This window comes from Vulpes lagopus, chromosome 2 (assembly GCF_018345385.1).
Source record: "Vulpes lagopus strain Blue_001 chromosome 2, ASM1834538v1, whole genome shotgun sequence".
NCBI classification, from domain to species: domain Eukaryota; kingdom Metazoa; phylum Chordata; class Mammalia; order Carnivora; family Canidae; genus Vulpes; species Vulpes lagopus.
This window is the reverse complement of record NC_054825.1, coordinates 162616786-162640445: the sequence shown is the minus strand read 5'-3', so window position 1 is coordinate 162640445 and position 23660 is coordinate 162616786. Positions and strand designations below refer to the sequence as shown.

The following is a 23660-nucleotide window of genomic DNA, read 5'->3' as shown; positions in this document are numbered from 1 at the left end:
TGTGGATTTTCACCATCCCCATTTTCCTGAGCAGGAAACTGGGGCACAGAGAAGCCCAAGGTCACCTAGCTATAAAGAGGTGGTACCAAGGATCAGGGACAGGTAGGTTGGCTCAGTCTCTATGCCACTGTTGTTCACTATGAGGCATGCCATAGCTGCATGTCCTCCTTCATTATACACAGACACACCCAAGATCTCCTCACAGCTCAGGTCCCTGGTGCCTGGGACATACCACACAGGCAGGGCAGTTCCCACAAGGCAATGGTGAGAGGTTCCTATCCTTCTTCTAGCTCCACCAGCTTCTCCAGGACCGCCCATCAGCCGGAGCACAGGCAACGCAGAGGGCAGTTCTAGGGACGCCTCTGGATGTGCATCTCCGGCTGTGGGCTCCAGGGTACGGGGTATGAGCCAGCCCAGCTTCAGGAGGCCTCGCTCTAGATGCGTACTTACCAGCCCAGGTGGTGAGCATCTGGGCCCCGGGGAGAGAACAGCTGCCCACATTGGCACCAGCAGCGAGGGAGGCTGTGCACCCCTCTATGGTTTACAAGGACTTTCCTGGCCTCTCCAGGCCTCTCTCTGCTAGGGAGGGGTCCCCCAGGCCCCTAATAGGCACCTGAATGGCCTAGGCTCTGAGATGGTGAGCAGCCTGCCTTAATGTCACACTGTCTTCTGCTTTCTTGGAAAAGGGAAGACTGGATAAGTGGACTTCCAAGGCCCCCCTGGGGCTTCTAGCGTGCCCTGCCCTTGCTTTGACCTGGAAGCCTCTGCCAGCTGCTGCCACACTGATGCCCTCCAGCAGGTTGCGCCATCCCTTCTCCGAGCCTCAGTTTCTTCTCTTGAAGAGTGGGCTCTGCAATCCCTGGCTGCTAAACATCATGTGCGCTGGCACAACCTAGCCAGGCCCAGGCTGGGAAAGCCCTGCATGACTCACGGGTCTGGCATAGAGTGGGCATGGCATGGCCTCCTGCTTCCTTTGCCTCTGCAGCTTCTCTCCCACTGCCTTCACCACCTCCACCCTGGCTACCACCACCCCCCACCCTGGATGCCCCTGTGCCCTTGCCCCAGGGAAGTCGGGGTGCCACCTAAACACGGTGGTCAAGCCTTCAGTCTTTTGGCTAAACTGTTATCCCACCAGGAATAGCTATTTCCTTCCTTCCTTAGCAGACTGATTGAGCACCTACTGTGTGCTGGATTGGCCCTGTTCTAGCTCTGGGGATAAAGCAATGAACAAGAATGCCTGCCTTCTTTGGCAAGAGACGGGCAATAAAAAAACAATGTCAGTTCTTGATTGTACCAACAAGATAAAATGGGGTGTTAATTGGTAGAGGTGCAGCTTCTTTTGGATATGATAGGGAAGGGCTCAGTGAGCTGAGACCTCAGTAATGAGAAGGAGCAGGGGGAAGAGCATCTAGGAGTAAAAGGCTAGTGCGAAAGCTCTGAGGTCGGAGGGAGCTTGACATCCAGGAAATAGTGAAGAGGGCAGTGTGGCTGGAGCCTGGGGGGCAAGGGGGGGCATGAGCTTGCAGAGGTACAAAGGGCCCAGCCCCCCTTCCCAGCCCCCCACTGTGCAGGCCAGGCCAGTGCTGAGGACAGTGTTTGGCTTCCCTCCTGCATGTGATGGGAAGCTGGGGGAGCAGGGGAGTGGGGAGTGACGTGATCTGATTTACGGTTTGGAAGCATTGCTCTGGCTGCGGCAAGCAGCGTGGATTGGAGGGGCTCGGGAGAAGGGAGGGGGAGAGCCAGGAGGAGGTGACTGCAGTGGTCCAGTAGAGAGATGAAGCACTTGGCTGAACGCTCAGAGCTCCGTGCACCCAGCCCTGCGGTCTGTCTACTCCACCTCTGGAGAAAGCTTCCTTGACCACCACCAGCCCTCCCTCCTCTCCTTCTGCCCTACTGTCTGCAAGTCTGTGAGGAGCTGGAGTCCCCAGCACTGCCCCACCCAGGGCCTGGCCTGCAGGAGGCTTCCAGGAAAGTACAGCAAATGAATCCCAGAGCCCTGCCTTTTAGAGTTGCATATACAGCGACATGCATGCTCTTTATACGTGTACCCACAGACAGGGACACATACTCATTTTCATCCTGGGGCAATGACTTGAGGCCAGGAAGGGAGCTCTGGGGGCAGGAGGTGCCCTAGAGCCTGCAAACCGTGGGAAAGCCTCCTCCAGGAGGGGGCGTGGGCGATGGTGGCCGCAGGGTAATAAAAACCTTTGCAGACCCTCTAGTCTCCCTGCTCCTGAGGAGTGGCCAGGAGGAGGAGTAGGGAGCAGAGCCAAGCTCCAAGAATCCCTCTGAGGTGTGTCCTGGGCAGAGGTTGTGTCCCCAGGATCCCTTGGAGAGCCAGCTCCATCCTCTCCGGGCCATCTGAGCTTTTGGCCATGGTGGAAGAAAAGAGAAGGGCGGAAGTGAGCTCTGGAAAGTGGGAAAAGGGGGGGTATGTGGGAAGACCCAAGGCGGGATCCAGGCTTTGGAACGTTGGAGGTTTCCGGCCACAGAGGCAGGGCCTCAGGGGAGCCAAGAGAGGCGGGGAGAGACACACACACACACACAGAGAAGAGCAGGGACCAACAGACAAGCAGACAGTGGACACAGACAAGAGCTGGGAGGGAAGGGACCAGGGGCTAGTGATTTGTGTGCACTCCAGTTCCCAGAGACATCCCCTTCCCAGAGATCCCTCTGCAGCCTTGAGTGCTGCGGAGCCCAGTCTGATGCAGGCAGCCTGGCTGCTTGGGGCCCTGGTGGTCCCTCAGCTCCTGGGCTTCAGCCATGGGGCTAGAGGAGCAGACCGGGAATGGGAGGGGGTCTGGGGAGGCGCCCAAGAGGAGGAGCGTGAGAGGGAAGCCCTGATGCTGAAGGTGAGTTGCTTAGGACTCCCGAGGGGAGCTGGGGGTGTGGGGAGGAGGGTCTTCCAGGGTTGGGGAAATGGGCTAGGGAGAGTGATGGGACAGGCTCAAAGGATGGGATGATGGGTTCAGACAAGGGACTCTGGGGCAGAGCTTACAGCTGTAAAGGGGTTGCTGGAGCGTGTGGGGCGTCAGAACGCAGCTGGGCTGCCCCTAATCATCCGTTCCCTGCCTCAGCATTTGCAGGAGGCCCTGGGGCTGCCAGCTGGGAGGGGGGATGAAAATCCTGAGGGAATCCCTGAAGACAAGGAGACCTGGGGGACCGAGGAGGACGGTCAAGGGGAGGAAGAGGAGGAAGCAACGGCAACCCCGTACTCTGGCCCCAGTCCCTCTCCCACCCCTGAGGACACCGTCACTTATATCCGTGAGTAATCGTTAGCTCCGCCCTGCTCCCAGGCCTCCGCGGTCATTTTTCTCAAAAATGTACCTTCGTTTCACTGCCCAGGACCTTTCAATTGCCCACCGCCCAGCTGATAATCCCACGTCCCTGGAGCTCCGGGTGCCTGGCCTTGCCTCCCCAAGAGCCCGAGGCCACTGGCCCCATCTTCCAGGAGTCCCGAGTGCTCCCCACCCCAACTCCATCCCCGGAAGCCCTAAGTCCCTCCAGACCCTTTGGTCCCGTTCAGCGTGCGCCCCGTCTGTCCGCAGTGGGCCGCCTGGCCGGCCTGGACGCAGGCCTGCACCAGCTGCACGTCCGTCTGCACGCGTTAGACACCCGCATGGTCGAGTTGACTCGGGGGCTGCGGCAGCTGCGGGAGGCGGCAGGCGACACCCGCGACGCCGTGGAAGCCCTGCAGGAGGCGCAGAGCCGCGCGGAGCGCGAGCACGGCCGCTTAGAGGGTGAGTCCGCATCGCGCGGGGCAGGGAAGTGGGACGATCCGGGTCAAGAGGAGGGCCGGTGGGAGGAAGGGGCCCAGAAACCTCTGGAGAGACTCAGGGTGTTAGGGGCGACTGGGTTCCTAGAGATTGGGAGGTACGGGCTTACGGGGAGCTTAGAGTGGCCGGAGGGTGAGCGCGGAGAGCGGGCGCGCCGTAGGGGAGGCCAGCTGCGCGGTGGAGCGCTGCCGACTCGGGCCGCGCCACGCCCCCTACGCTCCAGTTCCCGCAGTCTGGCCCCACCCCCAGCGGGCCTAACTCCCCGCCTCCCAGTGGTTCCGACCCCGCCCCCTCACGGCCCGCCCCGGGGGCTCCGACCCCGCCCTCTCCCCGCCCCGGAGTTGCCTGACCCCGCCCCGCCCCGCCCCGCCCCGCCCGCAGGCTGCCTGAAGGGGCTGCGCCTTGGCCACAAGTGCTTCCTGCTATCGCGCGACTTCGAGGCGCAGGCAGCAGCGCAGGCGCGGTGTGTGGCGCGGGGCGGGAGCCTGGCGCAGCCGGCGGACCGCCAGCAGATGGAGGCGCTCACCCGCTACCTGCGCGCGGCGCTCGCGCCTTATAACTGGCCAGTGTGGCTGGGCGTGCACGACAGGCGCGCCGAGGGACTATACCTCTTCGAGAACGGCCAGCGCGTGTCCTTCTTCGCCTGGCACCGCGCGCCCCGTCCGGAGCCCGGCGCCGGGCCCAGCCCCGCGCCGCACCCGCTCAGCCCCAACCAGCCCAACGGCGGCACGCTGGAGAACTGCGTGGCGCAGGCCTCGGACGACGGCTCCTGGTGGGACCACGACTGCGAACGCCGCCTCTACTACGTCTGCGAGTACCCCTTCTAGCGGGGCCGGTCCTCGCGTCTCCAGTCCAGCCCACCACTCGCCCTCTGGCTGGGCTGTTCATCCTGGAGAATGCCCTTCCCTCCCTCCCTCTCTCCCTGCCCACGGATGGAAGTGTGTACCCCCCCCCCCTTGGCTGGGCGATCCCGGGGGGCCTTCTGCGGAGCAGAGAGCCCTTACTCGCCTGTGTCTTTCTTGGCATCAGGCTAGTTCCGCGCTAATAAAGCCTTCTGGAATCTGACTTGAGCTAGCAGTGGAGGCACTTTTGGTCTGTCGCGTCGAGGGGCAAGCCCTGGAAGGGCAGGACCCTGGCCTTTGGATGCCTATCCCGTTCCGTTTTTACAGATATTATTTGAGCCCCAGAATCAGAAGGATGGAGAACACACACACACACATATCTATATATACACACACACACACATCATCTGCTCCTGCACACAAATGCCCAAAGTACACGCATGCACACGCTGCTGTCGCCTCCAGCTCCATCGTGTCCCACTCACGACCTTTGCGACACAGGGCCTGTCAGGCATTGTCCAGGCCTTGGCCTTGGTGCAGGTCAAAGAGATCTGAGAAATACAAAGGAGCTAAAGGTTCTGACAAGTCCTGCAGGAAAAAAACCCATTTAATTTTAATTAGTGTATCTCAAACTCATTCCACCAGATGGTTCCTTAGCATCATGTAATGTCAGGCCCTGCCCTACTCCCTTCCTCGACCTCAGGGGCATGTGTTGAGAAGCAAACTTAATGTATACAGCCTGGAAACTTAGGCTCCCTCCTAGTGTGCCATAAGCCAGTCCCTTTCCTTCTCTGTGTCTCAGTTTCCTCACCTGAACATGGGCACAATTATCCCACCTTGCATTAACTCTTGGGAAATTCAGGTGAACCTAGAAAAGTGAGCGTTTCGAAAATGGTTGAATGAGTCACATGCTACCTTTCTTTCACTGCCTTTTTCACATCTTTGTTCCCTGAGAACACTCGGGAGTGGGCCAGCCTGGACTCTGCATTGAGGACAGTCTCTTTGAGGGAGGAGCTCTTATTCTGGAATCACCCACTGTCTTCCCCCCAATACTGGCAACATGATCCTGACCCTGACGTCATCATGGGGCCCAGGAACTGGAGTGTGCCCTGTCTGTCCTTATATCTCCATCCCTCCCTCTCCTTCAGCTGTGGTACCACCAGCCTAAAATGTCACCATTGGATCCACCGGTGGGAGGAATGAGCCATCCCTGTCATCTCAGCTCTGTCATTTCTCAGCCTCACAGTCCCCATAGATAGGAGTAACAGAATGGGGAATGGTGGGGAAGGTGGCAGGGTGGGGGAGGTGACAGGGTGGGGGAGGTGGCAGGGTGGAGGGGTGCTCTGGTCAGGAAGGCTTCAATCAGGGAACTGAAAACATTGCTCAAAATTCTTCCCCCTCTGAACTTGTTTCCTGGAGTTGGGAAGATGCAGCAGGATGTCTTCTAGGCGACCAGAGGGCACATTAGTCAGGCATGGATGGGTATTTATCTGCTACTGCCTGGAAGGGGCCCACCATTAGAGACCTGACATTCTGAAAAATGGGTGGGTCAATGTGGAGCAGTTCAGTGGTTACCTGCCTGGACGCTGGAGCCAGACATCCCGGGTTCTAATCCTATCTCAGTCACTTACCTTTAGGAAACATAAAGTGAGATATAACCCCAATGGCTCAGTGTCCCCATCTGTACATTGCAGGTAAGAGTATCTATCTAGAAGAGTGCTGGATACTGAGAGGCCCTTGCAACATTAGATCTGGCTCTCACGTGGCAATTTTAACCTCACCCCCACCTCTGCATGCTCTGTCCAGACATTGTCTTTGCATATACGTACAGGTTCTCTCAAGAACTAATGTGTTACCCTGAACAACCCTCCCCCCTCCCTCCAGCAGGGTTAGGTGCCCCCTGTAATGTTCCAGAACGGCTGGGTTCTCTTCTGACCTAAGCCCTGATCAGCCAGACTGGAGAGCCTCGCTGGGCAGGGCTGGGTATGACCAACTCTGCGTCCCCAGCATCTCCTGGCACAGCGCAGCTCTTTGTAGGAAGGAAGATGCCTGTCCCGGGCCATTTTTGGGATCTTGAGATGAGTTCCATCTCTGCTTCTCTTCCTCCCTGGCCTCCCCCAAGCTGACTCAGGAGCCTTCCCTGGGCTCCCAGAGTCAGAGGCTTTCCTCATCACCCCATCCATTACTCTAGGTCACCACTGTTTGGTCACAAGCCCAGGGACATAGACTTGGGCGCGCATAGAGAGATGGGGTGGGGGGGCCCGCAGTGGAGGGCATTTTGCGAGCATCAATTCAGCTGTTTAAGCATCTGCCTCAGCTCCCCTGTACGCTGCATTCTAGACTGATTCCTCAGTTCTGTTCATAGGGACCCTGCCCCCTCACCTCCGAGGAGCCCTCCCACGCCTGCCAAAAGCCAGCGTTTGCCAATGCCCCCGCCCTGGCTCTCTGTGGAGCACCTGCGGTCTGAGAGCTCGGAGTCGCGGAACAGAGAAGGCCTCAGCAGCTGCCTGGGATCGATGCATGAAGAGATTGCAGGGCGGTGGTGGAAGAAGGGCTCAATCCTTGCGATGACCCAGCGGAGGAAGAAGAACCCGGCCGGCCCCGGGTTGCCAAGACTACAAATCCCAAGGGTCCGAGCGGCGGACCCTCTACCTTCTCAGAACCACGTTTCCCAGCAGCCATCGGGAACCTTACGCAAGTCCTCGAAAGTCCCGCCTCCTCCTCCCACGTGAGGCTCGCTTACATTGCCCAGAAAGCATGACAGGTCAGAACTTGGCCGTCTCCAATCAGAATACACACCCCTTCTCCCCATCCGCCCGGCCTCACCCCAAGGTACTTTGGGAAATGTAGTCCTGTCAGGCGTCAACGGGAAGACAAACCCAAGCCTAATTCATTTAGGCTTAGACTGTAACCAGTGCTGAGACCTTTCCAAGAGTTTTTAAAAATACGGGTGAATTTTACAGATAATTGGAAACTGATAATAAGCATTTATTTAAAACATAAGTGCATAGAAACATGAGAATGAATAGAAAATGGTTAAGAAATAGTTCTCAAGGGATCCCTGGGTGGCGCAGCGGTTTAGCACCTGCGTTTGGCCCAGGGCGCGATCCTGGAGACCTGGGATCGAATCCCACGTCGGGCTCCCGGTGCATGGAGCCTGCTTCTGCTTCTCCCTCTGCCTATGTCTCTGCCTCTCTCTCTCTCTCTCTCTCTCACTGTGTGCCTATCATAAATAAATAAAATTAAATTAAAAAAAAGAAATAGTTCTCAAAATGTGAGTATCTTGAGTATGTACAGAATTACAACATAAAATACAATATAAAAAGTCTTCCTTGGCCTCGAAAAAGTTTGCTAAATACTAGTCCAAACTAATTTAGTTTCCTTAAAACACACACAGACACACACACACACACACACCTTTTTTGTTTGGAAATAATCTCAAGATTACAAATAACCTGCACAAATACAAATAGTATCTACGCAGATTTATCTACTGTTAACAGTTTACCCCATTGCTTTGGATTTATCATTATTTATCTATCTGTCCATCCATCCATCCATCCATCCATCCATCATCCACCCCTCCACCCTAACTCAATTATCAGGAAAGAATTAAAGTCAAGTTTACTAACCAATTGCAGGGAAGGAGACCACATCCCAAAGGAGAAGCTGTGATCAACTTATACGATTTGGGGGAAGAGAAGAATTTTGGTGAAATTTAAGTGAAACGGTGTTTTAGTAGCTTCAGAGCAAAGCAGGGATGTGTATAAATGAGTCAACAGTTACGAACTGCAAAGTGGACTCAGAATCCTGTTTCCTTGGAAACTGTAAAGTTAAGATAAACGTGGCATGCCATGCCCAGAAACTCTATATAAAGCTCTGCATCAGGGCTGGAAATTGAGGCTTCTTGTCTATATCAAAGTGACTTAGATATTCTGGGAAAAGTAGGATAAGTTTCATTCTTATGGATATATTTTCAAACAATAAAGTTTCTAAAAGCCTATGATTTTAGAGAGCAAACTTTCTCAGTGAGTAAGATAGCAGTAGTTGCTCACAAAGGGGGTGGTTGGGACACTTTACAGCTGCCACATACTGGGAGAAATGCTTCCTGCTAACTTTGCCCCTGGACTTATCTGTGTTTATAGATAGATGGTGGGCAGATTTTTTAGTTTTTGCTTCTCAATACATGCATTAGTTACACACACCATTACCCTTTGCCCCTGAATACTGCAGTGGGTATTTCCTAAGAAGAGAGATACTCTCTGACTTATTCTTAGCAATCGACCTCAATAAATGTAACATTTACTCAATACTTTTTATCTAATCTCCTTGTGGTATCTCAATTTCATCAGTTGGCCCAAATGCTGTATCTCAGAGCACTTTCCCTTTCCAGTTCAGGATCCAGTCTGGGGTCAGGTATTGCATATTGTTGTCCTGTCTCCTCGAATCTGGAACATTCCCATATTTCTGATATTGACATTTTGGGAGAATGACCACCTTTTATTTTTTTTAATAGAAGTTCCTCACTTGAGTTTCTGACATTTCCTTGTGGTGATTAGATTCAGGCTATACATTCTCCACCAGAATATATGAGGTGAGGTGTATCTTTCCCTTCTAGGGCCATTTGAGGGAAGTGTGCACAGAATAGAATGACTTCTTTTGTTTTAGGTCATATTTCTGTCCTCAGGGATTCACTTTGAACATGACCCCCTCCTGGCTTCCACAGGCTTTTCTGTGCCAGCCCCATGTTCTTTTTTTTTTTTTTTCAGCCCCATGTTCTTTATTCATTCTTTTGAACAACCTCTCCTCTGCTCCAGCCTCAAGCTATCACCTCATCCTAAAATGCCAGCCTAGGGATCCCTGGGTGGCGCAGCGGTTTGGCGCCTGCCTTTGGCCCAGGGCGCGATCCTGGAGACCCAGGATCGAATCCCACGTCGGGCTCCCGGTGCATGGAGCCTGCTTCTCCCTCTGCCTCTCTCTCTCTCTCTCTCTCTCTCTCTCTCTGTGTGTGACTATCATAAATAAATAAAAATTAAAAAAAAATTGTAAAAAATAAAATGCCAGCCTCTCCCATTCCAGCAGCAAGTTGCTTCTTTCTAAAGCACAGGTGGTTGTGTGAGCTGGGCCAGATGACAGTGTAAGCTCAGGTTCTGGAAATTCCTGCAGGAGGCAAGTCGCCTTCCCTTCTCAATCTATTTCCACCTATTCTAAACACAACTGGACTTCAGGTTCTGACCCTGAGCCGTGATGGCTCCTGGCAGCCTTTTGGGCAGGAAGCCAGAACTGGGGTGGATTTGGAGGACAGAGGTGGCAGAAAGTGGAATACCAGCTCTGCCTTAAAAACAATCTTGTTTTGGGCAATTTTGTAATTGTGGGTACATGGAAAGTAATATACGTGAAAGAAATGAGAAGACCAGCCATAGGGGCACCTGGGTGACTGAGAGTCTGTCTTTGGCTCAGGTCATGATCTCAGGGTTCTGGGATGGAGCCCCACATAGGGCTCTCTGCTCAGCAGGGAGTCTGCTTCTCCTTCTCCCTCTGCCCCTCCCCCCTGCTCCTTTTCTCTCTCTCTCTCAAATAAATAAAATCTTTAAGAAAAAAAAAAGACCACTCATTAATTCACCACTCATTTTAATACTAGGGTATTATTGCTTACTACTCTTTCCTTGTGCTGGCCCTCATGCCCACCTGAACCACTATCCTGAATCATGTCCATCCTTCACTCAATTTCCATGATTACTGTAGCACATATGTATGTATCCCTAAACAACATATGATTTAGTTTTGCTTGTTTCTGAGCTTTATAGCAATGATACCTGCATTAGTATTCTAAGGCTGCCATAACAAAGCACCAGAGACAGGGTAGCTTAAACAACAGAAATTTTCTTTCTCACAGTTCTGGAAGGTAGCAGTTGAAGATGCAGGTGTCAGCAGGTTGATTCCTTCACAGCCCTCTCTCTGTGGTTTGCAGTCAACTGCCTTTTCTCTGTGTCTTCCCACAGTCTTTCATCTGCATTTACGCATTCCTGGTGTCTCTCGGTGTGTCCAAATGTCCTCTTACAAGGACACCAGTCAGCTTGGATTATGGTCCACTCTCAGGGCTTCATTTTAAAGACCTTATTTCAAGATACAGTCACATTCTAAGGTACTACCTGCTTTGACATATGAATCGATGGAGAGGGGTAAAATTTAGCCTGTAAACATATCTTACTGTATGTAGCTACAGATGTAGCTAGCTTTTTTTTTTTTAAAGATTATTTATTTATTTATTTGTTTATTTATTTATTTATTTTTTTATTCATGAGAGACACACAAACATACAGAGGCAGAGATAGGCAGAGAGAGAAGCAGGCTTCATGCAGGAAGCCCGATGTGGGACTTGATCCTAGGACTCCAGGATCATGACCTGAGCCGAAGGCAGACGCTTAACCACTGAGCCACCCAGGTGTCCCTGTAGCTAGCTTTAAGAGAAAAAAAAAAGATTTTATTTTTTAAGTAATCTCTATGTCTAGTGTGGGACTTGAACATACAACCCGAAGATCAAGAGTTGAACACTCCACTGACTGAAGCAGCCAGGCACCCCTAGGTTTTTGGTTTTGTTTTTTAAATGAGTTTTTCTTTATTTTTCTGAGAGTAGTTTTAGGTTGACAACAAGGTTGAGAGGAATGTACAGAGATTTCCCCTATACCCCCACCCTCACACATGCATAGCCTCCCCCATCATCAGCATCCCCCACTGGAGTGGATATATTTGCCACAATTGAACCTACATGGACACATTACCCCTCAAAGTTTACCTGAGGGCTCACTCTTAGGGATGTATGTTTGGGGGGTTTGGACAAATGTATAATGACATATATCTATCATTATAGTATCATACAGTACTTTTGGGGAGTCATTTAAGAAATCCTTCCCTGAGGGTGTATAAGAAGACTAGCCATAGGGGCGCTGGGGTGGCTCAGTGGTTGAGTGTCTGCCTTGGGCTCAGGGCATGATCTCAGGGTCCTGGGATCAAGTCCCATACGGGGCTCCCTGCTCAGTGGGGAGCCTGCTTCTCCCTCTCCTGCTTCCCCTGCTTGTGCTCTCTCTCTCTTTCTCTCTCTCTCTCTCTCCCTCCCTCTCTGTTTCAAATAAATAAATAAAATCGAAAGAAAGAAAGAAAGAAAGAAAGAAAGAAAGAAAGAAAGAAAGAAAGAAAGAAAAGAATTCCTTCCCTGCCCCCAGAAGTGAAGGACATTTTCTCGCATTCTTAAAGTTTTCCCTTCCATGTGAAAGTCTTCAATCCACCTGAAGTTGTTGTTTATGAGGTGTGATGTATAAATCCAGTTTACTTCTTCCTCTAAGGATAACCAGTGATCTCAACAGCATTTGTTAAATAATTATCCTTTCCTGATTCTCTTTGGTCCCTGCCCTGTCATATTTTAGAATTTGTGGCTCTTTTATGGGGCTCTCTGATCCACACATTGATTAATTTGTTTAAGCCTTCATCAAGACCATCCTGTCTCAATAACCATTGCTTCGTATAACATTTCATGAATGAACTTTCCAACTTTGTATAAACCCGCCCAAAAATTAGAAAAAGAAGTAACATTCTCCAGTTCATTTTAATGAGGTTACTACAATGTTAACACACAAAAAAATAGTCAGGGACAGGGGTGCCTGGCTGACTCAATTGGTGGAGCGTGCAACTTTTGATTTCGGGGTTGTGGGTTGGCATCCTACATTGGGTGTAGAAATTACTTTAAAAAATCTTTAAAAATAGTCAGAACAGGGCAGCCCCAGTGGCCCAGCGGTTTAGCGCCTGCCTTTGGCCCAGGGTGTGATCCTGAGGCCCCGGGATCAAGTCCCACATCGGGCTCCCTGCATGGAGCCTGCTTCTCTCTCTGCCTGTGTCTCTGCCTCTTTCTCTGTGTGTCTCTCATGAATAAATAAATAAAATCTTAAAAAAAAAAAGCCATCTCTTTAAAAAAAGTCAAAACAGGGGCGCTGGGGTGGCTCAGTCAGTTAGGCATCTGCCTTCAGCTCAGGTCATGATCCCAGGGTCCTGGGATCAAGCCTCTCATAGGGTGCTTGGCACCCTGCTTGGCAGGGAGTCTGCTGCTCTCTCTCCCTCTGCTCCTCCCCACTGTTTGTCTTCTTTATTTGTCAAATAAATAAATAAAATCTTAAAAAGAATAATCAAGAACAGCATAAACAAGGAAAACCAGAGATGCCTTGGAGGCTCAGTGGTTGAGCATCTGCCTTTGGCTCAAGGTGTGATCCTGGAGTCTCCAGATCAAGTCCCACATTGGGCTCCCCGCAGGGAGCCTGCTTCTCCCTCTGCCTGTGTCTCTGCCTCTCTCTGTGTGTCTCTCATGAATAAATAAATAAAATCTAAAAAAATAAAAACAAAAAACAAAACAAAAAAACAAAACAAGGAAAACCAGACTATTTCTCTAGTGAATAAAAAAATCCTAAATAAAATATTACCATCTGATTTCATCAATTCATTAATTCTCCACAGTAACTGGTTAACAGAGGAAAATCTGATGACAATCTCCACAAATGGAAAAAAAAAAACACATTTGATAAAACTTGATCCAACAAGTAATTCTTTTCTACAATGAGTAAGCAATCTAATGCAAACAGTGGGCAAATAAGTAATAAAGAAGATCCACTGAAACAAGAGCAAAACAAATGATACAAAGGGGAGGGGCAGGAATCAGTGGAATGAAAGGGGGAAGAAAAGTCTAGCAAAACTAAGAAGTTATTTTGATTTTTGAAAAAGTTACTAAGATTGATTGACTTTTGGCAAAACTGAATAAGAAAAAAATAGAGGGGCTAAAAATAAGATACAAACAATAAGAGTGAAGAATTATATCTAGGACTGAGATATAAAATGTAATTAGGGGCACGTGGCTAGCTCAGTCAATAGAGCACATAACTCTTGATCTTGAGGTTGTGAGTTCGAGCGCCACGGTGGGTATAGAGTTTCCTTAAAAATAAAGGAATAAACTTAAAAAAATAATTAGTACTATGACCAACTATGGGCTAACATTTAAAAACTTAAATGAAATGGTTAAATTACTAGAAAAATATAAAATGCCAAAAATTATGCAAAAATCAAGCACTTGAATAAACCATTAAGTACTGAAATATACAAAGTTATAGTCAAAGATTTCCATTCTCTCTCTCTCTATCTCTCTCTCTCTCTCAAAAAAACCCCAGAGGCACAGATGGTCTTCTAGGCGACTGATATCAAACATTCAAGAAATGCTTAATTTTTATCTTATACACATTATTCCGGAAAATAGAAATCATGTAGAATCTGTCTAGTTCCTTTTTGGAAGCTAATGCAACGCTGATTCTAAAACCAGATAAGGAACATGTACAAGAAAAGAAAATTATAAGTCCATTTCACTTGTGAACGTGGGTGCAAAAATCCTGCATCACATAATAGCCTACTAAATCCAACACTATATCATAATTCATCATGATCAGGTGGGATTTATCACTAATTAGCAAGGGTCGTTCAGAATTAAAAAAAATTTTTTCTTTCAGCATAATTCGCTAACAGACCAAGGAAGGAAATGTACTGATTTCAATCAACGTGGAAAAATAATTTGATAAGGTTTTATACCTATTTATTTTTATTTGTTTATTTATTAAATATTTTACTTATTCATGAGAGACACACACAGAGAGAGAGAGAGAGAGAGAGAGAGAGGCAGAGATACAGGCAGAGGGAGGAGCAGGCTCCATGCAGGGAGCCCGACATGGTACTCGATCAGGGGTCTCCAGAATCAAATCCTGGGCTGAAGGCGGCGTTAAGCCGCTGAGCCACCCGGCTGCCCTTTTATATATATTTATGATCGAAAATTAAAACAGTAAGCTGGGGGGGGCGGTATTTTCTTAACTTTATAAAGCTTCCAGCAAATGCCATAAAAATTTTGGATGCCTTCCTTCCAAGACCAAAAATGACATTAGAATATCCTCATCATGGCTGGTGCTTAACATAGTACTGTGTATAAATCCTGATTAATGGTTTACTTAAAAAAGCTACAGGAACAAGTAAGAGATATTAGCAAGGTCTTGAGTTACAAGATTAACCTATAGCGGTGCCTGGCTGGTTCAGTCGGTGGAGTATAAGACTCTTTATCTCTGAGTTGTGAATTTGAGCCCTATGTTGCTTGTAGAGATTACTTTAAAAAATAAAAAATCTTTTAAAAGACAAAAAACCCAGATTAACCTACAAAAATCAATCCTATTTCTCTATGCCAACAATAAATTAACATAAAATATAATTAAAAATATCATTCACCATCCCTCCTAAGTGTAGACATCATCTAGGAACTAACACACAAAAAAATAATAATATTCTGGAAGTGAAAACTTTAAACTCTGATAAAGGACCCAAAGATGATTGGAATAAAAATAAAGACACTCTATGCTCTTTGCTGAGTGATTAAATATTTTTTTAAAGATTTTATTTATTTATTCATGAGAGAGAGAGAGAGAGAAAGAGAGAGGCAGAGACAGGCAGAGGGAGAAGCAGGCTCCACGCAGGGAGCCCGACATGGAACTCAATCCGGGGTCTCCAGGACCATGCCCTGGGCTGAAGGCAGGTGCTAAACCGTTGAGCCACCTAGGGATCCCTCTACTTGGATTATTTTAAAGTTTTATTGAGATTCACATGCCATACAATTCATACAACTAAAGTGGACAATTCAATGATTTTTGGCACATTCAGATATGTGCAACAATCACTATGGTCAATTTTAGAGCATTTTCACCATCACAAACAAACAAACACCAAACCTGTACATTTTAGCAATTATCTCCGTATCTCTCCATCCACTCCCACCCCTAAGAAACCAAGAATCTAATTTCTGACTTTATAGATTTTCCTGTTAACAGAAATTTCAGAAGGATGAAATCATATAAATGTGTGGGTTTTATGACTGGCTTCTTTCACTAAGTGTGATGTTCTCAAGTGGCATCTGGGTTGTGGCCTGGATTAGCACCTCATCCCTCCTTATGGCTGAATACCATTTCATTTTTGGATATGTTGCATTTTGTTTATCATTTGTCAGTTGATGGGGACCTGGGGATTGTTTCCATCTTTAATGCTGCTATAAATACTCATGCACACATTTTTGTGTGGTTGTATGTTTTCCTTTCTCTTGGATATCTATCTTGGAGGGGGAATAGCTGGAACCCGTGATAACTCTATGTTTGACTTTTTGAGGACTGCCAGCCTGTTTCTCACAATGACTGCACCATTTTGCTTTCCAACCAGCAGTGTGTGAGGGCTTCAATTTCTCCACATTCTCGGCAACACTTGCTATTATCTGACTTTTTAATTTTAACCATCCTCATAGATGGTTAAAGTGGTACCATCTATGGTACCCCCTTGTGATTTTGATTTACATCTTTCTGATGACTAAGATGGCAATATTTTCATGAGCTTTTTGGCTATTTGTGTATCTCCTTTGGAAAACATCTTTTCAGATTTCTTGCCCATTTAAAAATTGGCTTATTTGTATTTTTGATATTGAGTTGTAAGAGTTCTTTACATATTCAACTGGTTTTTTTGGTTGTTGCTTTGGGGCTTACCATATACATTTTAATTGATCAGAATCAGGTTCCAGAGGCACTTGGGTGGCTCAGCAGTTGAGCGTCTGCCTTTGGCTGAGGGTGTGATCCCAGGATCCCAGGGATCCTGGGATTGAGTCCTGCATCAGGCTCCCTGCATGGAGCCTACTTCTCCCTCTGCCTATGTCTCTGCCTCTCTCTATCTCTCATGAATAAATAAATAAAATCTTAAAAAAAAAAAGAATCAGTTTCTGATTTATAGTAGCTTAATTCCAGTGAGATAGAGAATTGCTACTCCTATAGTGCTGTATTCTCTTTTCTCTCTTTCTGTGGTATTATTGTCATACATATTAATATTACAAACCCAACAATAGTTATTATTACTTTACCATCCATAGTCATTTCCTTATCTTTCCTCCCACCACCTCCTTTTGTGTGGATATTGGCAAATACATTAAATCTCCATATGTTATAGGTCAATGATACATTATATGCATAATGTTTTATACAATTGATTTTAAAATCAGTTATGAGGATAATGGAGAAAAACTATGCATTAATACTGTCTTTTAAAATTACATAATTACCAGGCCACCTGACTGGCTCAGTTGGTGGAGCCTGTGACTCTGGATCTCAGGGTTGTGAGTTCGAGCCTCACTTTGAGGGTAGAGATTACTTAAAAAAGAGAAAAATCTGGGATGCCCGGGTGGCATAGCAGTTGAGCATCTGCCTTCAGCTCACATTGTGATCCTGGGGTTCTGGGATTGGGTTCTGCATTGGGCTCCTGGAAGGGAGCCTACTTCTCCCTCTGCCTATGTCTCATACCCTCTCTCTGTGTCTCTCATGAATAAGTAAATAAAATCTTAAAAAAAAATACAATCGTGGGGCTTCTGGGTGGCTCAGTTAAGCTGGGCTCCCTGTGGGGAGTCCTATGTGGACTCGATTCCAGGACCCTGGCATCACGACCTGAGCTGAAGGCAGACACTCAACCACTAAGCCACCCAGGAGCCCCTTAAAAAAAAAATCTTAAAAAACAGCAAAAGGCAAGATGTTTCTCTTGCCTTTATTCTCCCTAGGGGACCTGCAGGGCCAGAAGGCATGCTAGATGGTGTCACATGGCACCCAGCGGGGCATTTCCCATGCTTCACCCAAGCCAACGTCACTGTCTTCCACTACCCTCCCACCCACCACAAGGAGAAGATGGGATCCCTATGAGCTTTTTTTTTTTTTTTTAGATTTTATTTATTTATTCATGAGAGACACAGAGAGACAGGCAGAGATATAGGCAGAGGGAGAAGCAGGCTCCCTGTGGGGAGCTCGATGTCCATCCCAGGACCTCAGTATCATGACCTGAGCTTAAGGTAGCTGCTTAACCAGCTGAGCCACCCATCCATCCCATGAACTTTTAAATTTGTATTGATTTTCTAATGAATGAGGTTAGGTTAAGTAGTCTTTCAGGAGACTGGTTTTAGAGCCAGCCAGAAGATTCTCCTCAGGGAGATTGTGGTCTTTGGTTGCGAAGAACCCTGCCCGCGTGGTTGGTGAAGTGGATTTTAAACCCAGAGGGAGTACAGCTTCTTGGCGTGGCCAAAGGAAGTAATCAGCACTTCCTTGGGCAGCCTCTGTGAGAGAGGCTTGTGGAGAATGCCCTGAGCCTTGGATTTTAGGGACTGAAAGTCTTTTAAATAAAATTTCTCTTTTTTAAAAAATATTTTATGTATTTATTTGAGAGACAGACATAGGAAAGCACAAGCAGGGAGGAGAGGGAGAAGCAGACTCCCCACCGGGCAGGGAGCCCCACACAGGGCTCAATCCCAAGACCCTGGCATCACAATCTGAGTCAAAGGCAGACACTCAACCAACTGAGCCACCCAGGTGCCTCTAATAAAATTTCTGTGTGAACCCAAGGAGGCGATTCGTACCTTCATTCATGAAATGAGGGCACTTTACAGGCATTGATTGGGTCCTGTGCACTAGGTCCTGTCCAGAGCTTTGTAAACACATGGATACCCCAAATCGGCATCTCGACCCTACCCGAAAGATTATGCTCATTCTACAGATGAGGAAATTGAAGAGTCAGAGAGGTTAAGCCATTTACCAATGATCACACAGTAAGCTTGAAAAAGGCTGACCCCACGAATCCATTCAGTCATGATTATTGAATGTCGGGGAACTGAACGGCGTGGTTATAGGCTCTAGAGATAGAGAGTGAAGGAGACAATGATCCTTACCTCGGAAAGGGACATTCAAGGAGAGTGGCGGATATTTGACGGGGAGGGGCTAACATTCCAAAAGAGGGAGCTGACATCCGGGTGGTAGAGGCTCACATTCTGGGGGAGGAGCTAACATCCCGGGGGGAGGGGGTGACATTCTGGGGGAGGGGTTATGTCCCAAGGGGAAGGGCTGACATGCTGGAGAAGGAGTAGATGTCCCAGGGGGAGGGACTGACATCCCAGGAAGAGGGGCTGATATTCTAGGAGGTGTCAACAGCCCAGGGTAAGAGGTGACTTTCTGGGGGAAGAAGTAACATCCCAGGGGGAGGGCCTAACATTCTGGGGGAGGAGCCAATGTTTCAGGGAGAGGGGCTGGCTGACATCTGGAGGGGGGAGGAGGGACTGACACCCCAGGGGGAGGGGCTGACATTCTGGGAGAGGAGCTGACGTTTCAAGGGGTGGGGCCGACACCCCGGGCAGGTGGCGGTCGGGGGGACCGGGCCAAACATCCCCCGTCCTTCAGAGCCTCCAGTCTCCTCACAATACTCTGTCCCCTCAAGTATTGGCTGAGCCAGCGGCACCAACCTCTGCCACCCCCTGGAATCCCCGTGCCTGACCAGCGCAGGGCCTCTGCCCTCGCGGAGCCCGTAGCCTGGGGGAGACAGTCCTGAACCGAAACATATTTACCTCCCAGGCAGGAAGGAGGCAATTACTCGCTCGTAATCACTACCTCTGTTTCTCTCAGCAAAGAGCGAGGGGAGGCGGTGCCCCCAATCTGGCCTGGTTTGAGATGTTCCCAGCCGTGGGAGACAGACAGACTGTCATCAACTGTGGGGAAATAGCTGTCATGAGACTCCTCACCCCCTGACACCTGACACCTCTCCCTTCCCACCAGGAGCCCTCCTTCCGTGGCTGCAAAGGCACAGGTTCTGTTCCTGTTGTCTGAGCACCGAATGCTTCCTAATCCTCACGCATCCCTGCCCCAGGTAGAGACCGAATTGCCGGGGGTCCCAGTCTGGGTCAGGATGTCAGGGTCCAGGACGGTGGCAGTCCAGAGCTCACTCCATTCCCGATGCACACGGCCAGCTGTGCTATGGGTCTCCTGGTTCCCATTCTTGTCCATGTGGAATCAGATGAAGAGGGGACGGTGTGACAGCCTTACTCCTCTGTTTCATTTGCTTCTGTGACCCGCTCCTGAGATGTGGCCTGAAATGAACCATGTACCATCCCCACCCTCTGGGTCTCACACTGACCCAGACCTGGGCTTACTCAGTGTTAATGATTCATTTCTTCGAAAATGGGGGCCTCCCACGTGCCTCCTCCTGTGGTGGGTGACACTGGGGACCCCCGGAGGAGTCAGACCAGTACCCTGATCTCAAAGAGGCTGCTGGCTGGCCACAGAGACGGATATAGTCAGTGAGCTATCAAGTAGGCTGCGGCTGTGTCAGAGCAGGAGCCAGGTGTAAGGGGGAGGGGGCTTGAACCATGGAGTTGAGGGCTTTGATGGGCCTCATGGAAGGCCAGGTTCTGGGCACTGGGGAGCCGTGGGAGGTGTCTGAGCAGAGGAGAGGTGGAGTCAACACTGTATGTACAGAAGTCCCTCTGGGATCCCCAGGGGGATGGAGATAGGCCAGGAGAAGGTAGGGGTGGGGGTTGTAGGGGAGAGAAGCCCTGAGTAGAGGGGCCAGGCCGCAGAGATGGAGGAGAGAGAGTGAAAGGAGGGAGAGGCTGGTAGTGGGCTCTAATCCAGGACACGGTCCCTCCCCTCCCCTCCTCCTGCTCTGGCAGAGCATGGTTCCCACTCTGTCCCCTTTACACCAACTCGAACCCCACACACCCTGTTTCTCCCAGCCTGGCTACACCCTCCGGGCCTCTCCTGTGGCCATCCTGGCTCCAGACTCCCCTCTTCCTGCTGCCTGCCCTCAACTCCCTACCTTTGTCCTTCCAGAGGCAAACGTATTGACCTTCAAATTGCGTGACCTTCAGAGCACCTCCATTTACTGGTCTATAAAATGGGTGTATTCTCTTCTGATGGCTGCTGTAACAAATAGGGTGTCCGGCTTTGGGGTGCCACTGGGGGTGCCGAGCACCTTTTGCAGCCCGATGAGGGCCAGGCTACAGCCAGCAAGACTGACGGGAAGGCCCCAGCTGCCAGGGGTGCTGTGGGCCATGGGGACTGTGTCATTTCCATGCTGGTATCCCTTCCACCTGCTGCTTTGGCTGGAGCTGGTGGGGATGCAGAAGCCCAGGCTGGACATGGTAAAGGTGTGGCTGTGGCCAGGCCCTCTGCTTCTGCTGAGGGTGAGAGTCTGAGAAGGACACAGGTGAGAGGTCCAGCCTTCCTGGGAGGACCAGAAGGGAAATCCCAGAGGGGGGGTTTTGGAGACAGCATGGGGGAGGGCGGAAGGCGGGGGAGGTCCCAAATCCTCAAACTTGGGAGAATATGAGGCGTGGGGATTCAGCCAGAGATGGATAGCAGAATGGGGAGGCAGAGAGAGGGAGGTGTAGAGAGAGGGACAGGAGTGGGGGTGGGGAGACACAAGATCCTGAGAGACAGGGTAAGATAGAAGAGGTGGATGGGGGAGGGGAGGGGATATGTGCAGGTGTAAACTTGACTGCAAAGACGGGGGCTGGCAGATGGCAGCCAAGGCAGGGAGGGGAGGTGAGAGGCAGGTCAGGCTGCCGGGAGGGATCAAGTGGAAGAGGAGACAGAAAAAGATACGGAGACAAAGACCCAGTGAGAGACAGGAACACGAAGAGTTCTAGTGAAAGACGGAAATAGCACTGGCCTCGAGGCCTGAAGGACAGAGCTCGGGGAGACAGATGGACGGATGGACATGCAGACAGGGCCGTACACCTGCAATGTAACGGTAGGACTGTGGACACAGCCGAGGAATTTGGAATGAGAGTGACCTGATTATCCCAGGTTGGAGTGATTCCTGGATGCGGGGCTCTGGGGGCACAGACTAGGACACCCTGGGCCCCCCGCTTTTCTGGCTCATGGGGTACCAACTATCATTCACGCCCATCTTCTCTTGCCACCCTGGGAAATGTGCCTCCCAACCACCCTTCCAATGCCCCCATCTTGGGGAAGAAACTACTTTGTTTGCTTTTCTTTGGTCTTCAAGCTCCCAAATGTTTCTAAGCCAAAGATTAATTTTTACTCCACATTCTGAATCTTTGGATGGATCCACGGAGCTGCCTCAGAAATGCACTCAGCTCCAAGATTCAGGGCGGGGAATCTATCTTTTCCATCTTCAGAAAACCCATTACATAGATGCCTCTGACCCTGCTGCACATTAGAATCTCCGGGGGAGCTTTTAAAATCCAATCGATGTCCAGGCCCCATCCCCAGGCGTTGTGGTTTAAGTGGTCCAGGGGGGAGCTGGGCTCAGGAACTTTCAAAAGCTCCCCAGGGATCCCCCACAGGCAGAGGGCTGAGCCCCATCCATCTGAAATGGCTGTGGTTGTGGAAATGCAACCTTAATAGCTCCTGGGAGACCAAGAACCACAGCACTAAATGGCTGGAAACTCTGGGGCAGGAGAAGGCACACACAAAAACAGACTTCTTTGTCTGTATTTGGCTGTTTTACAAGCATTAACAGCCAAGACTCAAGCTGGGGTCCCTTGGGAGTCAGATCCTATTCTGTGCACCCCATCTTCAAGCTCTCAGTCAGAGCCGCGAAGAACCAGGAGAGTGGGCAGCCACACTTGGAGCAGGAGGGGTTTTAGGGAGTTGGCACAGAGTAGAGGCTGGAAAGGGCACTCCAGGCAGGGAGTATAGCACAGCACATATGTGCAAAGGCACTGGGGAATGGCATTTTTTTTTACTATCTCTGAGTTATATGCGGTTAAGCAAATACTGGTAGTCGGGTGGAGGTGGTAGGATGTGAGATGTAAAAAAAAAAAAAAAAAAAAAAGGAAAAGAAAAGAAAAAAGATGAGAGGGAGTCAGGGCATACAGTCTCCAAGGTCAGGCTGAAGGGCTGGGACTCTTGGGGTTGTGCGGGGACCCGGAGGGGCCACGGGAAGGCTGCGAGCAGGGAGGGACAGAGTCAGCTCTGGATGTACAAGGACCTCTGTGAGAGCTGAAGGAGAGAGACAGGCAGCAAGGCGAAGGTCCGGGGAGAGAGGAAACCCTGGGTCAGGGAAGGAAGGTGCGGAATTCTGGTTTACGGAAGCCAAGTTCCCCCCAACAGCTCGGCCGAATAACTTCTGGCTGGGAAAGTGGTCCCACACCGCCCCTGTGTGGTTGCTCGAAGTTCTGCAACCAGGGCCTCCCGCACGTTGGACCAGCCTCTAAATCAGGCCGCTTCTGAGAAGGAAAGAGGGTGCTACTACCAAATACGCTGCGACAACCGGCCCAAAGTGTTTGCAGAATTGTAGTGAGGCTATAAACCCGTTCCGAACGTGGTAGGTCGTTCCAGAGAAGCCCAAGATGTTCAGTCACCCTATTCAGGAGCTGCCTTTTCAGCTGTTGACTGGAAATGAAATGGTTTATCAGATGAGAAGGCGGAGGAAGCTCAACCAAAGGCCAGGCTGTCACCCAGGGCACTCCCGTCTACTGGGGATGAAGGCAGGGAGTGGGGAGTGAGGGAGCTGGTAACAGACTGTTTGGAGGTCTAGACCCTTCCATAGGAAGGGCGGTTGACAAGTGGGTATTGAATAGGAGTTTTCTAACAAAAGAGGAAGATGTGTTAGTACAATAGAACAATGGAGATGATAACTACAAACTTTTTGCAGGTGACAAATCCCATTCATGTCTTTGATCTTGAGTTTTTCTGGTTGTGACCCCCTGCGCCCCCTGGACAAAGATTTTCACCTTTGCCTGACTGAGAAGAAAGCCAGGGTTCAGAGAGATGGAATATATCTGAAGTACACAGCAATCTGTGTTGATACCAAATGAATCAGCCCAGCTCTCCCCCCGCCCCGGCTCTGTGCTTTTGCACCCAAAATTCAAATGTCCTTCCTCTTCTCCAACTGCTCCTGAAAGACTCTTACTCATCCCTCAAAACCCAGCTCAGATTCTGGGCTCCTGGTCTCAAACCAGAGTCCAGGGCTCTAGCCCCCTCCTTCCTCACACCCAGGAGACTGGACTCCTGGCCTTTCCTTCCTCTGACTCAGAGATCTGTCCCTCAAACAGAGCTGGGGATCCTGTGCACCAGCCAGGGATGGAACGAGATGTGCTGATTCAGTCCATTTATTTGGTCTCAGAGGCCAGAGTCATGATCCAGGGCAGAATGCTCTTGGGTTAGGT

At 49.8% G+C, this 23660-nt stretch overlaps 1 protein-coding gene across 1 annotated transcript; it reads left to right on the top strand.

The window, feature by feature from the left end:
* The first annotated feature begins 2533 nt into the window (after window positions 1-2533).
* CLEC11A (C-type lectin domain containing 11A) lies at window positions 2534-4846 on the top strand. The gene is made up of 4 exons (XM_041735229.1): window positions 2534-2852; window positions 3078-3264; window positions 3549-3740; window positions 4158-4846. The coding sequence occupies exons 1-4, from the start codon at window positions 2706-2708 to the stop codon at window positions 4601-4603; spliced, it is 972 nt and encodes a 323-aa protein (XP_041591163.1). The 5' UTR covers window positions 2534-2705; the 3' UTR covers window positions 4604-4846.
* Window positions 4847-23660: the final 18814 nt, after the last annotated feature.

Coding starts and splice junctions, on each gene's coding strand:
- CLEC11A (XM_041735229.1), top strand. CDS start 2,706: ATGCAGGCAGCCTGGCTGCTTGGGGCCCTGGTGGTCCCTCAGCTCCTG. Junction 2,853..3,077: donor GGGAAGCCCTGATGCTGAAG/GTGAGTTGCTTA, acceptor TCCCTGCCTCAG/CATTTGCAGGAGGCCCTGGG. Junction 3,265..3,548: donor GGACACCGTCACTTATATCC/GTGAGTAATCGT, acceptor GTCTGTCCGCAG/TGGGCCGCCTGGCCGGCCTG.